Raw genomic sequence first — 21414 nt, forward strand, 5'->3', positions numbered from 1 at the left:
TAACAGTCAGTGGAAGAGAGGACAGTAACAGGAGACACTATGAGCTAAACATAACAGTCAGTAGAAGAGAGGACAGTAACAGGAGACACTATGAGCTGAACATAACAGTCAGTGGAAGAGAGGACAGTAACAGGAGACACTATGAGCTGAACATAACAGTCAGTGGAAGAGAGGACAGTAACAGGAGACACTATGAGCTGAACATAACAGTCAGTGGAAGAGAGGACAGTAACAGGAGACACTATGAGCTGAACATAACAGTCAGTGGAAGAGAGGACAATAGCAGGAGACACTATGAGCTGAACATAACAGTCAGTGGAAGAGAGGACAGTAACAGGAGACACTATGAGCTGAATATAACAGTCAGTGGAAGAGAGGACAGTAACAGGAGACACTATGAGCTGAACATAACAGTATGTCAGTGGAAGAGAGGACAGTAGCAGGAGACACTATGAGCTGAACATAACAGTCAGTGGAAGAGAGGACAGTAACAGGAGACACTATGAGCTGAACATAACAGTCAGTAGAAGAGAGGACAGTAACAGGAGACACTATGAGCTGAACATAACAGTCAGTGGAAGAGAGGACAGTAACAGGAGACACTATGAGCTGAACATAACAGTCAGTGGAAGAGAGGACAGTAACAGGAGACACTATGAGCTGAACATAACAGTCAGTGGAAGAGAGGACAGTAACAGGAGACACTATGAGCTGAACATAACAGTATGTCAGTGGAAGAGAGGACAGTAACAGGAGACACTATGAGCTGAACATAACAGTCAGTGGAAGAGAGGACAGTAACAGGAGACACTATGAGCTGAACATAACAGTCAGTGGAAGAGAGGACAGTAACAGGAGACACTATGAGCTGAACATAACAGTATGTCAGTAGAAGAGAGGACAGTAACAGGAGACACTATGAGCTGAACATAACAGTATGTCAGTGGAAGAGAGGACAGTAACAGGAGACACTATGAGCTGAACATAACAGTATGTCAGTGGAAGAGAGGACAGTAACAGGAGACACTATGAGCTGAACATAACAGTCAGTGGAAGAGAGGACAGTAACAGGAGACACTATGAGCTGAACATAACAGTCAGTGGAAGAGAGGACAATAGCAGGAGACACTATGAGCTGAACATAACAGTATGTCAGTGGAAGAGAGGACAGTAGCAGGAGACACTATGAGCTGAACATAACAGTCAGTGGAAGAGAGGACAGTAACAGGAGACACTATGAGCTGAACATAACAGTCAGTAGAAGAGAGGACAGTAACAGGAGACACTATGAGCTGAACATAACAGTCAGTGGAAGAGAGGACAGTAACAGGAGACACTATGAGCTGAACATAACAGTCAGTGGAAGAGAGGACAGTAACAGGAGACACTATGAGCTGAACATAACAGTCAGTGGAAGAGAGGACAGTAACAGGAGACACTATGAGCTGAACATAACAGTCAGTGGAAGGGAGGACAGTAGCAGGAGACCCAACTGTGGTTTCTGACTACTATGATTTCCCGTTATAGCAAATTGAATTGCAGTAACTCTACTGATTTGGAAAAATAATTACACGTTTTAAATCACTTAATAATTAATAAACTTCATTTCAGAAAAACTATAACTAATTGGTAGCTCTACCTTTACTTGTTACTTCTGTGAACTTGCATTATCTCTTTAACTAAATTTATAAAATACCTTAAAAGGTTTTCGGTAGCAGTATTACAAGAGACAAGGCAATGTTTCTTAAACTTACTGAAGGCAAATCACTTCTCCAAAACTAAATAAAAGTGTTGATATTAGTTGGCAGGGGTCTTTACTTCAACATTACGTGTTCTAATGCATTTCTAATACCTTCTAAAGACTTTCCTGGTAGATGTTGTCCAAGACCCCTTTTCCATCTGTTTGACAAGAAATGAAAGCCTTTCCTTATTCTTCATTTTCAGGATGGGAAATGGTTGAAAAATCATATATTACACACACACCTTAAATTTCTCAAAAATAGACTTTCATTTGACATGCTCCTATGAACTTCATGACGGTGCTCATTTGATCATAACTGGAATCCTCTATTGCCTCAAAACAATGTTATGCAAGATTCCCTTTCTCCTGCCATTAAAAAGACACACATGCTCAGGATCAAGGCGCTGTTGACCATTTTGCAAGAAGGAATGAGGTAGTGTTAGTTAAAGAGGGAAAGATAGAGAAAGAAAACGGGAAGGAGTGTTTGAGACGAATGAGGTAAAATGTAGTTATGGCTATAGAAGCTGACATCAAACAAGTTGGCGACAACATAAAGCTAGATTACCACTTAAATGACCAGCAGGCAAAGAACACTCAGTTACAAATTGTCTTGTGCCACAGCCAGACTCACAAATCCACACACTAGATTGACACTTCGTTCCCCTCACTTCCTTGGGTCATCATTAGAATATTCTCACCAATAACAATCACTTGACATATTCTGACTGTAAATAGAGCTTTGCTGCCACCAGACATAACATTCATCTCCCCCATATGTCATAATGGAAAGGAAAACCACGTCATCTACAGTTGAAGTCTGAAGTTTACATACACCTTAGCCAAATACATTCAAACCGAGTTTCACAATTCTTGACATTTAATCCTAGTAAAAAAATCCCTGTCTTAGGTCAGTTAGGATCACCACTTTATTTTAAGAATATGAAATGTCTGAATAATAGTAGAGAATTACTTATTTCAGCTTTTATTTCTGTAATCACATTCCCAGTGGGTCAGAAGTTTGGAAATTGCTCCCAAGGATTAACCAGACTTGGAGTTCTACAATTGTTTTTCTAAGGTCTTGGCTGATTTCTTTTGATTTTCCCATGATGTCAAGCAAAGAGGCACTGAGTTTGAAGGTAGGCCTTGAAATACATCCCCAGTTACACCACCAATTGACTCAAATTATGTCAATTAGCCTGTCAGAAGCTTCGAAAGCCATTACATAATTTCTGGAATTTCCCAAGCTGTTTAAAGGCACAGTCAACTTAGTGTATGTAAACTTCTGACCCACTGGAATTGCGATACAGTGAATTATAAGTGAAATAATCTGTCTGTAAACAATTGTTGGAAAAATGACTTGTGTCGTGCACAAAGTAGATGTCCTAACCGACTTGTCAAAACTATAGTTAACAAGAAATTTGTGGAGTGGTTGAAAAACGAGTTTGAATGACTCCAACATAAGTTTATGTAAACTTCCGACTCCAACTGTACATAAGTCACAATGGAAAACCATGTCATGTACATAAGTCACAATGGAAAACCATGTCATCTACATTACATAGGCTCATGTCATAATGGAATTCATGTCATGTACAAATCACAATGACCACACTCTCCAAATCTGCAGCAATCTAAAGTTCCAGAGTGGCCTGACAGCGATAGCTAGGAAAGCTATATGACAGCTATATGACAGCTCCATTGCTCAGCACTGAAGGAGATCAAACATCAGTCCGTGTGGCCCAAGGTTGTCCTGTGGCTCTGTCCTGCCTTATCTATCAGCTCTAATAGTTCTTATCTGACCCACTGAACAATTTCCCCTCCACACGTCATAGACGCGGATTGACATTAAAAAGACACATCACAAGCTGTAAGCCATCAGGCTCTAAGCCTCTACAGGGTCGGAGAGGAACAACGTACATTTAGGGATATATAGGGACATTGCGTCTCCTGCAGGCTAACCACATTAACGCCACATTTGTCCCGTTCATCCGAAAGCCAGAGCTCTTGGACTTCCACTCATAAAAGATGCATGTCAAAGTGGGACAAATAATCATAAATACTGCTGTGAAAGTGAATGAGTGAGAGAGCGTGCAATCAAGAGCGAAAGCGCGAGAGAGAGTGTGTGAGCAGGTGTGCCTGAGAGGAGACAGGAAGATTGACAGTGGACTGTGTGAGAAGCCGTAAGAGGATAGATAGAGAGGGATGGTACCTGGAATTCAAAGAGACAAGGTGATAGAGGGGGAGCAGGTGAGAAAACAAGTGTGGCAGAATGCCATGCACTAAATGGAGGGGCAGACAGCTGAGGGCCAACCTTTGCTGTTTATCAACCATTTTATTCTGTCGGTGATGGTCCCACTTTAAATGAACCAAAACTTATCTAGAGCATGCATATAGTCTTCATAAGCATTCCTACATTTAATCTATATCATAGATGCTTCACAATAATGTATAAGCAAAGTCTTACAACATAAAGGGTGACATATGACTCTGCATGTAAGTGGGACAGCTTACATGTGTATTATCATTTTCATTAGTGGAACAGCTTGTTTGTTTGTTGTGGTGTCGTGATGTGGAACTAGCTACAGTAGTCTCTTACAGTTCTGCCCCACATACGATGCCCACACAACCACTGCCGCTGCCAATGTGGCACAATGGAACAGTGTCACGGTGACTCACAGTGTAGCTAAAGACTTGGGGAATAGAGAAAGGAAGTCAGAGAGAAAAACAGAGGGGACAAGAGAGAGGGACAAGAGAGAGGGACAAGAGAGAGGGACTGGAAAATGTAATCGGTTCAGTGACTCTTCAGAGATAGGAGCACACAGAGAGCCTGTTGGAGAGCGAGCAGGAGCCGAGCACAAGACCCAGCAAGGGTGACAGAGTGCCCAGCGCTGAATCAGCAAGCAGCTCATTGTGTAATCTCCCTCACATACAGCTTAACAGCAAGGGGGAAGTCTCAGTAAAAATAAACTATAATTAGATGAAAAACAGGCCCAACTGCTCGTTTCAGAAGTTACGGTTGCACGCTTCAGTGGGCCTTTACATTTAAAGTATCTGCGCTAATATGTAGCCCAGGATGGTCTGTTCTAGGCTACATATTAGCGAGATACTTTAACCCTAAAAGCGCCGACAGGAGTACATTTTGATCCCAAGGGATCAAAAATGTCAATAAAATAAAAAATGTTTTATCCTTCTTAAATGTTAGTACTGTCATGCAACTAGTAACTGACAAAAACACACAATTTAGTCGGATTTCTGTGTTAATATGGATGATTTTCCAAAGATCTATCTTGTATACTAGTGGTGCATAGCTAAATTGAAAATCTGGACTGAGTAGTAAACCATGATAAAAGCAGAGGTAGATGTATTGACCCTCCTGAAAATATTTAGATATGGAGTGGCAGCCACTTCAACAAAAAAATGTAAATACATATTTAGCTTCCAGTCAATGTATTTATACCAAGTCAAGAGTCTCATATTTCCAATGCAATTGTAACGGTGTTTTGGCAGATCTTTTTTTAATTTTTAGACTATAAATAAAAATGGAGCAGGCCAATTGTCCAGGAAAATAAAATCCCATTGCAAAAAAATGCTTTTTAGCCTATTCATTGATGTAAAAACCAGTCAATGGAAATATATTTTACCAGTCATGCTTATCGGTCTATAGATTAATTTGTATAATTTAAATGGTATTAAATTGGCGCATGTGTAATTTCATTAGCCGTTATGTTTATCACACACACAGCATACAGGCACAGAGCCTATGTGCGGAAAATCTGCCAGACAGCGCAAAGCTGCTGCTACAGCTTCCCAAACAGCTCATTGTGAAACGTGCATTTAATTGCCCAATCACAGCATAACAATTCTAAATGCAAATCGGGTGTTAAAAAAAGTTGATGGCCAGTTGGCACGATTAAAAAGAGCTTCTATTTTTATTTCACAAATGGTAATTGAAGCATGTACCCATTCGAGATTCAAGTGCATATAGGCAAAGGTAGTTAGTCTTCAGCGCATCACACCACTTTGCAATGAGCTGGAGGCAGTATGCATTTTGAAATCATATACTTAGTTCGAAACCTGAACGTTTTACTTCATATTATGATGCATGTCTTACCTTGCTCCAAAGTACAATCCGACCATAGAAATGTGTGAGGCAATTATTTTATAAAGACTTCCATATGCCATTGAAACCAGTAGCCTATTTCTCTCATGATCTATTGGTTTTCATATCAAATTATTTTCATTTCCCAGTAGCCAAAGGCACAGTCCTAGTCATATTAGCAATCCATGCTAGTTGTTGCATCTTTAGATCTCCCCTCTTTCCAAATTTCTAATGGATATTTTCATCACTATCATATGAAACCGCTCCTATGTGCAATGCGCTTTGGACAACAGTGTTTATCCGCTAATTGCCTTATGGAACGAAAACATTTGTGCGTAGCCTACTGCCTTGTGCGCTTTACTGCACTTATAATGTGAAGAAATAATAGTTTATCAACATTTTAAGCTAAATGTTCTGATCGATTGCATCAGACTCATTGCTTTGAAAAAAAATGTATGTACCTTATGCGTACTGGTTGTATGAATTTGGGATCTATCGTCCCACAACTGTTCCCCAGTCTGTTAAGATTAGGCTATTTCTTTCTCACACAGAGCGACACGCTGACCAATAGAATACGTAAACTTTACTATGGATATTACATTGACATATAGCAAAATCACTTGCCTTCGTTACTCATCTTGTTGGCTGAGGAAAAAGTCAATGTGGCAGTTATTAACATCTTCAAAGTGCGCACTGGAATTCGGTAAGAAGGATGCATGCCTTTGCATCTTGTAGTTGCATGTTCTGTTAAAATGAATTACCATAATTTAAAATGTGATTTGTTATTCTGAGCATCACGGGTGGACAGCCTAATCAGGTTACGCACCCACTGCATATCAGTCCGTTAATTTTCTCAAACGTTAATTCAAATTAAAATGCTGCCGGTCAAATGTCCAGAAACACATTTTCCTAATGGAAACCCTGCAGAGTTGATACCCAATTGCATTCCAAAAAGTTAGAGCGAAAAGTCTGATGGCAACGGCGCTTAAATAACGGTGGCCAATTTAGGTCGTACTAGTATGTCTGCCTTTGAGTATCACAGAAACACAACACGTTCACTAGAAATGTGTGAGCATTTTGAAAATAATTGCTTATTTTGGGGAAATTTAAACCATCTATTAAAAAAAGATTAATAAAACAAAGTGTTACTGCTTGACTGGCTGTTTATCCTTGCAATCATTATCAATTTGGGGTCAAATATTACCCGATGGTGCTTTTAAGCTAAATATATAGATGTTTGCACATTTAGGGTTAGAATTCACGGGAATCATTATCAAGGACAGCTGACAACCACTTGTGCCCTTGATCAACTTCACCAATTCAATCCGGGAGCCATAGAATATGCCTAGGCAGACAGCAGTGCATATGGGGCTGCTGGTTTCCATACCAAACAGCAGCAAAGGATTCATTTGATTTCAATTCAAAGCAGTGCACTCAGGCAAAGCACTCCACTGGTGATATAGACTAAACCAAGTGGGGAAACAGCTCAGATAGGTGCAACCTGCAGCGCATTACAAGTTCCCCATTAATAAGCCCCTGTCAAACCCAAAGGAGAACATGTCAAATATCCTCTTTGAGACTCGACCCCCACTGCAAAAAGACTAGAAATCATGGTGAATAACAATCTAACACAGGATGCAGTCGAAATAGCAATAGGCTTCAATTCCTACTTTATTGACTCTGCCAGGGTACTGACACAGAACCCCTCCACTGGTTTCTTGGGCACAGTGTTAGTGAATGACACTCAACCTGTCTTCATCATAAGGGAGGTTTCTGAGTCAAAGGTGAACAAGGTGATTAGCTCACTAAAGAACTCTAAAGCTAAAGATGTGTTTGGGCTGGACTCTACCTTTCTTAAAAACTACAAAGAGTCACTCATTGGCCCCATTACTAAGGTCACCAACACATCTATTGGTCTGGGGGTGTTTCCAAGGGTATGAAGTTGGCCATGATAACGGCCATCTTTAAATCAGGCGACCCTGCTGACATGAGTAACTACAGGCCCATTATACCTGTGGTGTCAAAGGTTGAGGAAAAGTGTGTAGCAGAACAACTGATTGCCCACCCCTTCACATTACATTCCATGCAGTTTGGCTTCAGAGCAAAACACTCCACAGAAACGGCCAACTGCTTTCTTCTGGAAAATGTGAAGTCCAAGATGGACAAAGGGGGCGTTGTTGGGGCTGTGTTTCTGGACCTAAGGAAGGCTTTTTATACTGTTAACCATGAGATTCTCATCACAAAATTGTCCAAGTTCAACTTTTCCCCCGATGCCTTAAGATGGATGAAATCATACCTTGAAGGCAGAACTCAGTGTGTCAGAGTGAGCAATGAGCTGTCGCCCACTCTTAGCTATGATGTGGGCGTTCCCCAAGGGTCAACACTGGGGCCCCTCCTGTTCAGCCTGTACATTAATGATCTGCCTTCTGTCTGTACTGGGTCTGAAGTTGAAATGTATGCAGATGATACATTGATATATGTGCATGCAAAGAGCAAACAACAAGCTGCACAATAACTCATTACTGTAATGGCCCAGGTTACAAAGTGTCTCAGTGACTCGTGTTTGCATCTCAATGTGAAAAAAACTGTTTGCATGTTCTTCACAAAGAGGGCAACAGATGCTACTGAGTCAGATGTCTATGTGTCAGGGGAGAAGCTCCAGGTGGTATCTGATTTTAAGTACCTTGATTCCAATCTCTCTTTTAAAAAGTATGTGAAAAAGGTCATTCAAATAACCAAATTCAACCAAGCTAATTTCCGATTTATTCAAAATTGTTTGACTACAGAGGTAGCAAAACTGTACTTCAAATCTATGATCCTCCCCCACTTAACATACTGCTTGACTAGTTGGGCCCAAGCTTGCTGTACAACATTAAAACCTATTCAGTCTGTCTACAAACAGGCTCTCAAAGTGCTTGATAGGAAGCCCAACAGCCATCATCACTGTTACATCCTCAGAAAGCATGAGCTCCTGAGTTGGGAAAATCTTGTGCAATACACCGACGCATGTCTTGTATTCAAGATCCGAAATGGCCTGGCTCCCCCTCCACTCAGTATTTTTGTTAAACAGAAAACCCAAACATACGGCAGCAGATCCACAAGGTCTGCCATTAGTTCCCTTAAGGAAAAGCACCTTTAGTAAATCCGCTTTCTCTGTGAGAGCTTCCTATGTCTGGAATAGACTGCCATCAGACACACATAACTGCACCACATATCACACTTTCACAAAATACATGAAGACATGGCTAAAGGTCAATCAGAATTGTGAACATAATCCCTAGCTGTGTATTGCCACTTTCCATGTTGTCTGTAGCTTGTGAGGTGTGGAAACACTTTGTTGCTTTTATGAATTTTGTCTTGCTGCTTTTGTTCTATGTTGCTCTGTCTGTATGCTACGTCTTGTTTGTCCTATGTTGCTCTGCCTGTGCTCACTGCTCAATGATTGTCTATATTGTAAATTGTTTTTAATAACCTGCTCAGGGACTGCGGTTGAAAATTAGCCGGCTGGCTAAAACCGGCACTTTTACTGAAACGTTGATTAATGTGCACTGTCCCTGTAAAAATCAAATAAACTCTAACTCAAACTTCCCAAGAACAGGTCATCATCAATTAATATTCAACATGTGCCAACTGTGTGTTCTATACACCTGGGGAGTTCTTGTCTATTAATCCTCCTCGCATTATGCCTCAATCCCCCAAAAAATGAAGTCACCCATTGCTGGGTCGAAAATGTCGATACAACCCACGCACACAGTCGCACTAGGCACTGACTACTGTATTGTTTGTTTGAAGATGAGAACACAAGTTATTCGTTCACGGAATAGCTCGCTATTACACCAACTATTAGTACTTCGTGTAGCCTACAGTATGCATTGAGCTGCGGTGATGAGACATTGTTCTGAACAAATCCAGATGTGTTCTCACAATAGTGCCTGATAAGGACTGTATTTTCTGTATGTGAATAACTGAACGAGATTATACCCATTCAATTGTGTTTTAAAACACAAATTATTTGACCAACCAGGAGAGTGAAATTCATAAACCTCAGTCATAAGCATGTCGTCCACTCTCATTTTAACAAAAGGAGGCTAACCAGCCCAGGCGCTATCTGAGAAACACTCAACTTCTCTAAAGAACAGGTTTGATCATTCTTCAGCTACTCAGGTGCGAGCATAAGACTTGTAACCCGTTCTAGACGGTAAAAACTGTGAACCAACCACATTTGATCAAACAGGCGCCACGGGCAACACACACCGCTGTCACTTTGTAACTAAGTGAAGTTGAAGTGACAACAAGTTAACTTACCAAAGTTTGTTCATACTGTAGCGCGCGCTGATCGTCGCCGGCCATGGCTGCGTTGTGTGGCTCGCGCTACCGGCAGAAGTGACAGAGAGACTGGGTGAAGAATTATTTTGAGGTTGCAGTAAGACACAAGTGCTCTCTCTTGTTTTCGCGTGATTAGAACATGGGGCTAATTAATGTGTCATGAAGTTGATGACATTCACGAGATTAATTCAAAAGGGCTGCATAACAGAGTTCCTTGATTTTATATCCCAAAATCTCTCCCAGGATCTACACAGAGGCGGGACTTGGTGGCTTGGACGACACTCCCCTCTAGCTCGTTCAAATGGTACAGTCTGTAAGTTCAGGATTCCGCAGAATGTTAGCTCAGTATTTTAAATGCTTGCTTGCACCTTGACGTTTTGTCAGTCAAATATATCGTTGAAAGATAGAAGAACAAAATAATAAACTATCTACGCTGTTCGGAAATGTTTAGATATTGGTGTGTCTGTGTTGAAAGGTGTTTTATTTTCAAGGTGTCGTGACTGCTATTCAGTGGAGTCATGGGTAACTTGGATACGTGCAGTGTCTGAAAGTGGGCGTGTCAAAGGATGTGGGCGAATCAATAGTGGTGGATGTACGGAAAGCGAGTCAGGTAATTGGCCAGATTTGTTGCCACTCAAGACCGTTTTGCGTGGCTGATTGGGGTGCAAGACTAGTCGATTGCTGACAACTATAGTGTTTAAGCTAAGCCTAACCCTTTTCCTAACTTAAGATAATTCTCCTAACCTGCCACGTTAATTATCCTAATGTGCTACGCATTTAAGCTACACCTAACCTTAACCTCATTCTCCTAACCTGCTATGTTCATTCTCATAACCTGCTACATTAGTTATCTTAACCTGCTATGTAAACATTAAGCTGACCCGTGGTGCACCTGGCTATGGCCGGTCTAACCAATAATGGAGCGCTGATGTTACACCCATCCAGAGTATGTGAGGGGAGTGAAGAGCTGAGCATGCCCAATTTGACTGGAGCTCAGAGCCAGGTTCCCAAAGGCTGTAGCTTTGGCCTTCTAGCCTGCTCCAATTTCACTCCAATAGCGCTTCAGTAGCACTCACTTCACCAGCTCAGGGCATGCTCGGCCCATCGTGCATTTTCAGTATACTTGTGTGCTGCTATAGCCCCTTGAAACTGATCAAACAGACAGGTGCAAAATCAAGGTGACTTACAAAGATGAGGACCAGGAGAGGGAGTGCGGTGAGGTAGTCTCCACACAACTTAAGAATCATTGTGGAATCTGAAAAGACACATGCCCGAAAGCATGATGGTGCACTTACCACATCCACACGCTAAAATAAAGGACTGATGTGGGTAGCTAATTAAGTGTGTCATTGTAGCAAAGTATTTTAACAAAATATCTGATATCTTAAAAGTTTACTTAATTTTGGTTCTATTATCTATACCAGTGGTTCCCAAACTTTTTATAGTCCCGTACCCATTCAAACATTCCACCTCCAGCTGCGTACCCTCTCTAGCACCAGGGTCAGATGTTGTTTTTTGCCATCATTGTAAGCCTGCCACACACACACTATACGATACATTTATTAAACATAAGAATGAGTGTGAGTTTTTGTCACAACCCAACTCGTGGGAAGTGACAAAGAGCTCTTATAGGACAAGGGCACAAATAATAATCAATAATTTTGATCTTTATTTAACCATCTTACATATAAAACCTTATTTGTTCATCTGCAATTGTTAATGAGAAGGGTGTGCTTGAAGGGAAGCACATAATTCTGCAATGTTGGGTTGTATTGGAGAGAGTCTCCGTCTTAAATAATTTTCCACACCCAGTCTGTGTCTGTATTTAGTTGTCATGCTAGGGCTGAGAATCCACTCTCACATTGGTGCGTGGTTGCAAAGGGCATCAATCAGTGTCTTAACAGCCGATTTGCCAAGGCAGGATACTCTGAGCACAGCCCTATCCAGAAATTTGCCAGTGGCTTCTGATTAAATAAAATTTTCACAGAACCGCTTGTTGCAATTTCAATGAGGCTCTCTTGTTCAGATATCGGTAAGTGTACTGGATGCAGGGCATGAAAGGGATAACGAAACCAGTTGTTTGTGTCGTCCGTTTCAGGAAAGTACCTGCGTAATTGCGACACCCAACTCAAGTGCTTCGCTATATCACATTTGACATTGTCCGTAAGCTTGAGTTCATTTGCACACAAAAAATCCTGATGGATTGATGGTTTGATGATTTCCTCTTTATTAGTTAAGGGTCTGATTTGGAGACGGTAAGCTGATACTAGATCTGCACCGGAGGGCAACACTGTCACCATGATTTTTGGGAAATGTTTGCCAATTAGAGAACTCTGTAGAAGGGTGACTTGGCCAATCATAGACAGTGGTTTTGAGCATGCTCAGTTGTGGTGGTGCCTGTACTGGCCTTGTCATCCCTGGTTCTTCCATTTTCCACTCCCGAGTGCCAGACAGGTGACAGACTAATTTGACTTTGTGGCTCCATCAATAACCATGCGCCCACAAAAACCGAACATCGCTCACGGCAACATTTACTCACTATGTTTCCATCTCCATCCTTCTTTTATCCATTAGGCCTACTTTTTTCCCTCCCTGACCCATTCCCTCCGTATCTTTGCTTTTGTGTGTCCTGTCTCTGCTATCCAAACCAGTTCTCAAGTCATCTCTTCTGGCATTCTCTCTCTCTTCTCTCCTTCTCCTCAGCTCTATGTCTCTCTCTTTCGGCCTCTTGTGAGTCAGCCTAATTTATTCCCTTTTCTTCACTACCCCGCTCCTCCTCTGACTCCTCTGTCATATCTCTGTGTGTGTGTATGTGTGTGTGTTATGCTGGGATAGAGAATAATGTGGATGCTATTCCAAGCTTCATTCACACATACAGTACCAGTCAAAGGTTTGGACACACTGTAACGGCTTTCGTCGGTGGAAGAAGGAGAGGACCAAAGCGCAGCGTGATTAGTGTTCATCTTAATTTAATGATAATAAAAAAGAAACTAAACACTACAAATTACAAAACAACAAAAGTGAAAACCGAAACATTTCTATCTGGTGCAGACACACAAAGAGTGAAGACAACCACCCACAAAACCCAACAGAAAACAGGCTACCTAAATATGGTTCCCAATCAGGGACAACAATTGACAGCTGCCTCTGATTGAGAACCATATCAGGCCAAACACAGAAATACAACACAGAAACACAAAACATAGATTACCCACCCAACTCACGCCCTGACCACACAAAAACAAAGAAAATACAAAAGAACTATGGTCAGAACGTGACACACACCTACTCATTCAAGGGTTTTTCATAATTTTTACTATTTTCTACATTGTAAAATTACAGTGTAGACATCGAAAATATGAAATAACACATATGGAATCATATACAGTAGTAGCTAAAAAAGTCTTAAACAAATCAAAATATATTTTAGATTCTTCAAAGTAGCCACCCTTTGCTTTGATGATAGCTTTGCACACACTTGGCATTCTCTCAACCAGCTTCATGAGGTAGTCACCTAGAAAGCTTTACCAACAGTCTTGAAGGAGTTCCCACATATGCTGAGCACTTGTTGGCTGCTTTCCCTTCACTCTGCGGTCCAACTCATCGCAAACCATCTCAATTGGGTTGAGGTCGGTTGATTGTGGAGGCCAGGTCATCTGATGCAGCACTCCATCACTCTCCTTCTTGGTCAAATAGCCCTTACACAGCCTGGAGGTGTATTTTGGGTCATTGTCCTGTTGAAATACAAATGATAGTCCCACTAAGCGCAAACCAGATGGGATGGTGTATCGCTGCAGAATGCTCTGGTAGCCATGCTGGTTAAGTGTGCCTTGAATTCTAAATAAATCACAGACAGTGTCACCAGCAAAGCACCCCCACACCATCACCACCTCCTCCATGCCTCACAGTGGGAACCACACATGAAACCAAAAATCTCAAATTTGGACTCATCAGACAAAAGGACAGATTTCCACCGGTCCTATGTCCATTGCTCGTGTTCCTTGGCCCAAGCAAGTCTCTTTTCATTATTGGTGTAGTAGTGGTTTCTTTGCAGCAAAATCGACCATGAAGGCCTGATTCACGCAGTCTCCTCTGAACAGTGGATGTTGAGATGTGTCTGTTACTTGAACTCTGTGAAACATTTATTTGGGCTGCAATCTGAGGTGCAGTTAATTGCCCATTTTTGAGGCTGTTAACTGTAATGAACATATCCTCTGCAGCAGAGGTGACTCTGGGTCTTCCTTTACTGTGACGGTCCTCATGAGAGCCAGTTTCATCATAGCGCTTGATGATTTTTACGACTGCACTTGAAGAAACTTTCAAAGTTCTTGACATTTTCCGGATTAACTGACATCCATGTCTGAAAGTGATGATGGACTGTGATTTCTCTTTGCTTATTTGAGCTGTTCTTGACATAATATTGACTTGGTCTTTTACCAAATAGGCTATCTTCTGTATGCCATCTCTACCTTGTCACAACACAACTGATTGGCTCAAACGCATTAAGAAGGAAAGAAATTTCACAAATTAACTTTTAACAAGGCACACCTGTTAATTGAAATGCATTCCAGGTGACTACCTCATGGAGCTGGTTGAGAGAATGCCAAGAGTGTGGAGAGCTGTCATTAAGGCAAAAAGGGTGGCTACTTGGAAGAATCTCAAATCTCAAATATATATTATTTCGTTTAACATTTTTTTGGTTACTACATGATTCCATATGTGTTATTTCATAGTTTTGATGTCTTCACTATTATTCTACAATGTAGAAAATAGTGTAAAAATAAATAAAAACCCTTGAATGAGTAGGTGTGTCCAAACTTTTGACTGGTACTGTATATACACTAGCAAAAAGTTGTATTCATTCACATTAAATCTCACAGCTTGCAACACTGCCCTCTGTTGTTGCTTACATGCACACACACGCACACACACACACACAAGCACGCACGCACACACACACGTACGCATGCGCGCGCACACACACACGACAGCTTAACAAAACATATTTCTTGTCTCATCTCTATTTCCGGCAGATCGTTCAATCAGCAACTAACGTCTTTATTGTTGAGCTCACTCATTATCCTACAAGCAGCACACACACCCTCTCTCTGTCTCTTTCTTTCTCCCCCCTCTTTCACACACACTAACTCTCTCTCTCGTTCTCTCCCACATACACCCATACATACACATCACAGGTGGTCGTCCACCTGCCGTTCCCTCCTGTTTTCAGGTGTTGTTGCCATGGTTTCTCTCTCACACACACACACACACATACACACACACACACAGTAACAATTTGAGATTGTTATTTCGCTGTTGTTTTTGTTTTTTCCTTATGTGAGCAAGGTCAGATATCTTTAGGTCTCAAGCTGCAACAATAAAATATGCACCACTTTACCTCCAACCAGTCCTTTTGGAGGCTCCAGGATAGCCCAGACACAGCATGGTCTTAACCCACACCTCTGAAGCATCCACAAGTCCAGTGATAAGAAAAATACAAGGATTTTACTCCATGCATTTCAATGTTATTCACTTTGTTCCTGCTGGAGAGCTACATGTTTGCAGGTTTTTGTTCCAGCCCAGCTCAATTACATCAAATTAGTTGAATTCCTGATTGAATAGCTGATTCAACGGTTAGTGTTAGGCTGGAACAACTGTCTGCACAACCTGCAGCTCGGTGTGTGTGTGTGCACGTGCAAAGTGTATACCCAGCATGTGTCCAGTGTGTGTGTGTTGGAGTGACCTTGGCTAGGTGTACATGCTGCCTGCTCTCTCTGTTAGGAGTAAAAACCTGCATTGATGAGCACGCTTCTCTAATATATAAGAGAGGGGGAGAGAAAGAGAGAGAGAGAGAGAAAGAAAGAAAGAAAGAAAGAAAGAAAGAAAGAAAGAAAGAAAGAAAGAAAGAAAGAAGGAGAGTTTTGGTGTTCAAACTTGTAAACTCCAGTATTATTTCCAACAAACTCCTGCATGCTTTACATGAAGTTTATTTACATTCCTGGAGGAAGGTAGGCATCCTTTTTACTCCTAAATCCTTCTCAGTAATGACTGTGGTTACTGATGGTCTCCAATATACCACTGCAGAAACAAACCAACATGATGGAGAATATTAGAAACCAAACCAAACAAAACATTTTAGGCCATAAACAAACTGATCTATAGTGACATTCGCTTCCCAAACATACTTATCCCTCATACTACTAACATATTTTACATACATGGATTACCAACTGGGGTCATTTTAACCCCAAGAAGAAACTAGAAACTTCATTCTTATCAGAACATCATTAGACGTGTAAATAATGTTATCTGAAATAAATAATAACCAAAACAGACTGTTATTTTAGCACAATTACTGTTATTTTGCTTATTCTGTAAAACAAAAATATTATTTTTCCCTTCAAAAACGTGCAGCTTCTTTCCAAAGTACAATCCACATTAGTACTAAAAAGCAAATGTACCATTATTTGATTTTAGTATAATTTCGTTTTTATACATTTGAAGTGAATATCAATTTTGACATATGTATGTGGTAAAAACGACTGCCATTAAAGGGGCGGTACACCAAAATGTGAAATATTTGTAATTTTATTGACAAAAAGTGATTCATCCATTGATCCTAAGAGACAATGACCAAAAATAGGGCTACGTTTTCTTTATTTACCCCATAGCAAGCATTAGCATCACTAGGATGCTTCAAAAAGCATGCCCAAATCCTAAAAGTCACTTCAAACCAAATGGTAGGATATAGCAAACCAAATACCATAACATGTTGCAGATATAAAATATTGGAGGATATTATAGTAATTCTGGTATTTATATAACATTTCTGTAAAATAAATCCAACATTTGGAGAATACAGAGAATGTATATTCAGAGTGTACCTTGTTTCTATATTATAGTTCTACCAGTATTCATACCACTGACATACTTTTATGAGCTGTTTTTACTGCAACAAAGCATAATTTATATGTAAGGTAATATCGATTTTGTACACGGGCAAACCTAGTTATAAGCAGTTATAACCATAGGTGAGTACATAAGGTATGCCATCTTTGCAGGTGATCTGTCTATCTGGTCAAAATCATTGATAAAGGTCCCTCTTCCCCCTCTGGTGGTATGGATAACTTAATGTAATGTCTCCAGAGAAACTTAATTGATATAAAGTATATTTTTTAGATTTGCCTTAGATTTATTACTTTTTACAAAACACACACCAATTATACAGCTCTGGATGTAGATGCATAGTGCATCCGAGTTCTGTATTGCAGTTCTATAAAGTAGTTATACCATTGGCAGACTTTATACACCATTGGCAGATTTTTATATGCACAAAAATAAGGTTATTTTGTTTTTGCACACAGCCATATAATACGTGGTAGGAGAGTACATGGGGAGCCATATCTCTGCAGATGAACTGTATATCTGGTCAAAATCACTGATACAGGTCCCTCTCCAGACTCTGGGGGTATGGATAAATTATTATGTCTCCAGAGAAACCGGGATTTAAATAAACGTCCTATCTATCAACTTACTATAAGCAGAATTAGGTGTTTTTGGCTGGGGTAAAAATGACCCCAAAGGACTATAAAAAAATGATAACGTCCATGTTGATACAGAAACACTAAACAATGATTTAGATTTATTAAGAACAAGTTGATTGACAAAGTCATGACAATTGGAAGAATTATATAAATCACCTTTGGACTATGATAAAACATATGCATCTGTGGTCAAAATGATCCCAGTCGGTAGTGTGAGGGCTAAAACGTCCAGAGCCATAAAAGTGAAGAGGTCTCGGAGAGAGAAGTCAGCAGTTATTTTAAAAAGTAAGCCTCGTAAATGTAGCAGCCGCCAGTGTCATTTCTTATCTAGTCTTTCAGTGCTCTTTCTCTCTTTTTCTCTCTCTTTTTCAAATCCCTCCACTTCTGTGAAGCGCAGCGCAGAATCAGAAGAGACATTTCTGTTCTTGTCATCTTTATGGAGAGAGAAAAGCGAGTGATTACTGTGGACACTTTATCCCTCAGATGGTCATCTCTAAGCCTGAGTTGGATCAGCAGACAGACATACACTTCTAAAGAGTTCCTCTGAGGCTATTGGATAGTGATTCCTACATGTAATGCAGCTATTTCTCTAGTGATTCCTGCAGCTAATGCAGCTATTTCTCTGGTGATTCCTACATGTAATGCAGCTAATGCAGCTATTTCTCTGGTGATTCCTACATGTAATGCAGCTAATGCAGCTATTTCTCTAGTGATTCCTGCAGCTAATGCAGCTATTTCTCTAGTGATTCCTGCAGCTAATGCAGCTATTTCTCTAGTGATTCCTGCAGCTAATGCAGCTATTTCTCTAGTGATTCCTACATGTAATGTAGCTAACGCAGCTATTTCTGTCCTTCACATTTTCTCTTTCTCTCTTAGGGATGGACATGTTGTCACGTTCTGACCATAGTTCTTTTGTATTTTCTTTGTTTTAGTGTGGTCAGGGCGTGAGTTGGGTGGGTTATCTATGTTTTGTGTTTCTATGTTGGGTTTGTCGTTTGGCCTGATATGGTTCTCAATCAGAGGCAGGTGTTTGTTATCGTCTCTGATTGGGAACCATATTTAGGTAGCCTGTTTTGTCTTTTGGTTTGTGGGTGTTTGTCTTCCGTGTCAGTGTTTGTTCGCCACACGGTACTGTTTCGTTTGTTCACTTCGTTTATTGTTTTGTTCCAGTGTTCAGTTTTGTTTATTAAAAAGACATGAACACTTACCACGCTGCGCTTTGGTCCGATCCTTCTACCACCACAGATGATCGTTACACATGTGCCCTCATATCTCTCTCTCTCTCTCTCAGGAACGGCTGGAAGCCCTCATCTCTAGGATGAGAGAGAGAGTGAATGTAAAAATGAGTTCAAATGCACTTGCTTCTCACAATCTCTTTATGTCTCTTTCAAGGATAGAGGAGTACTCATCTCTGGAAGGAAGTTCCATGATGGAGTCTAGACTTTGAAAATAACATTTCTAAGAGGCCTCCAAGACCCTATTAGAGGAGATCTTAGCAGACCTTGTTGTTACTCCCTCCCTGTTGCTACAGTATATTATGAGCAGGTACAGACTTTCATGGTTTCTTTTGTATATTTGAGATGAATAGGGATTCTATTTAAAAGCAACTGGTTCTCACAGATATCAGATCATTGGTAACTCTAAAATGCAGGGAATTTATGTAATTAAGCCTTGAAATCAGTACAAGTACAAATAGCTTTTATCCATCTTCCTGGTGCTGCTGATGTGTGTAGAACAATGAGGTATTAGAAATCACTAATCGAGCAAGGTAATTTACTCACACATGCACACATATGTGTGCGGCGCGCACACACACACACACCGGATGGATTAGTGGAGTCGAACAGGGAATTGGGCTGACAGGACTATTCAGAAAACACAATAACAGAATCATCTATGGAGTTTAAGACACCCTCCACATTCCTTTTACTTACTTAAAAAAGAAAAAAAATGTAACATGTATGAGCAAACATCGTTTTCACCAGACATCTATTTTCTGCAGTGTGTGTGTGTGTGTGTGTGTGTGTGTGTGTGTGTGTGTGTGTGTGTGTCTGCCCCAGTACCCCATCATCTTGTGATTTGAGCGCCTCCGAATGTGCGCAGCATGTCATGCGATGATGACGCTCAAAGGTGACCACGTCGACACCGCTGGCCTTCCGTCTTAACTGAACCGGGGGTCTGAGAGACCGGGCGAGGCGAGGGAATGGGGAAATAGCTGGTGAATGGGAGATGAGAGCAGGTTGAATCTTTCCCCATACTCACCATCCTTTCCTTAATGCGATATCTCCAGTTCACAATCCTAAAGTGGGCGAAAGACGGCAAAATTGGACCACAAGAGAAGGTGATGTTGTTCTTAAGGAAAGTTAAGGCGATTTTTTTCATCACTATCTGGCACTAGAGATGGTCGGTTTGCTCCTATGGTGGGACCGCTGTCAACCGCAGTCAAATAACCTGAATTCTAATCGGTATTCCTGTTGCTTCACAGCCTCCTCCGAAACTGCCTCGCCTGCTGCCACGTTTATCGCGCCACTGATGAGAAATCGTGCTGTTCAGTCCAACTTCCAACCTAAATTTCTCCCATCCGATCAAGTTGCGAGGGCATACACATGCAGATTGGACGTGACGTCCACTGAATCTGTCTAGTTATTTTGGAGGGGGGATAGAAACGAACCACAAGCATTCAACCACAAGTCTTGCCAGGCTGGTACAACGGAACATCGACTTGGTGTTGCAATGCGGGTGCTGCCGCAGGAACTGTTTCTGCCCTGCAATTTCTGGTCCACTCGCGCCTCCACATGTGATGTTGATCAGAGTAGGATAGGGATGGATAGGCTTCGCGTATCATTGTCGTAAGGAGTAGTCTATACTAAGTTGATCATGCCAGCGGTCCCATTCAAAATGTCACCACAGGGTTGAATTAAAATATGAGTAAAATAGTGAATACCCCACCTCCCCTTTGCTTTGAATGTGTTGTTCATTCGTTCTACCCTGTGCTACCCTGACTCACACGAGTGCAGTTCACTTGAGTTCTTTTTTTTAGATTAGCTCTCTGCCTGGCAACCGGTGTGGTGGGATAACTCGATCGGTTGGAATAGGGCGACAGGAGCGCTTATTTCAAAGAGCACTCCATAAACCACGCCCCAGTGGGCAGATCTTGGCGTGTTGCACTGGAACACGTTTTAATATAGAGAAAAAACTCTCAATTATGGGTCCGTCGTGGTTCTGTGTAGACTAGTTATGCTAATATATTTGTGACCAGTGTACTGCAGTTAATTTCGTATTTGACTTAATAAGTAAAATATATTTTAGTAGTAAACAGAACCTGGTCAGTTGCACAACTGAATGAATTCAACCGAAATATGTCTGCCGCAATTAACCCAACCCATCTGCGTCCCAGACAGTTCGCAATAGAATGTACCAGAGGGGGGCATCGTTTATTAGGCTACCTAAATTATTGGCATAATTTGGTTACCACCAATGTTTAGAATACATTGAGTTCGTTGACAAAACAGGACCATGGGCAAGAGGTGTATTTGTCAAAGGTCCGTGGTGGGTTTGTGTAAACGATTTGATTATATTGGAGACAGCTTTATAGCAGTGAATTAATGTACTTATAGTATTTCTAAGTAGCAGCCATATCAGCCAGGGAAAGTAATTGTTCTCACTGTATGATAGAACATTCATATTTGTATGCCTGTCTGTGG

At 41.0% G+C, this 21414-nt stretch overlaps 1 protein-coding gene across 4 annotated transcripts in view; it reads right to left on the reverse strand.

Annotated features, from left to right (window-relative positions):
• Positions 1-20783, reverse strand: part of LOC129831823 (chloride channel protein 2-like) — a 259926-nt gene extending 239143 nt beyond the window's left edge. For 3 of the 4 annotated variants that reach the window (XM_055895308.1, XM_055895310.1, XM_055895307.1), the window contains exon 1: positions 10146-10445. In XM_055895308.1, the coding sequence (XP_055751283.1) occupies positions 10146-10190 (45 nt within the window). In that variant the 5' untranslated portion in view covers positions 10191-10445. Of the gene's footprint in view, positions 1-10145; positions 10446-18918; positions 19024-19972 lie in introns of those variants that run through there. The other variant, XM_055895309.1, reaches the window with a different exon arrangement.
• Between the last annotated feature and the right edge of the window lie 631 nt (positions 20784-21414).

This window comes from Salvelinus fontinalis, chromosome 33, assembly GCF_029448725.1.
Source record: "Salvelinus fontinalis isolate EN_2023a chromosome 33, ASM2944872v1, whole genome shotgun sequence".
NCBI classification, from domain to species: domain Eukaryota; kingdom Metazoa; phylum Chordata; class Actinopteri; order Salmoniformes; family Salmonidae; genus Salvelinus; species Salvelinus fontinalis.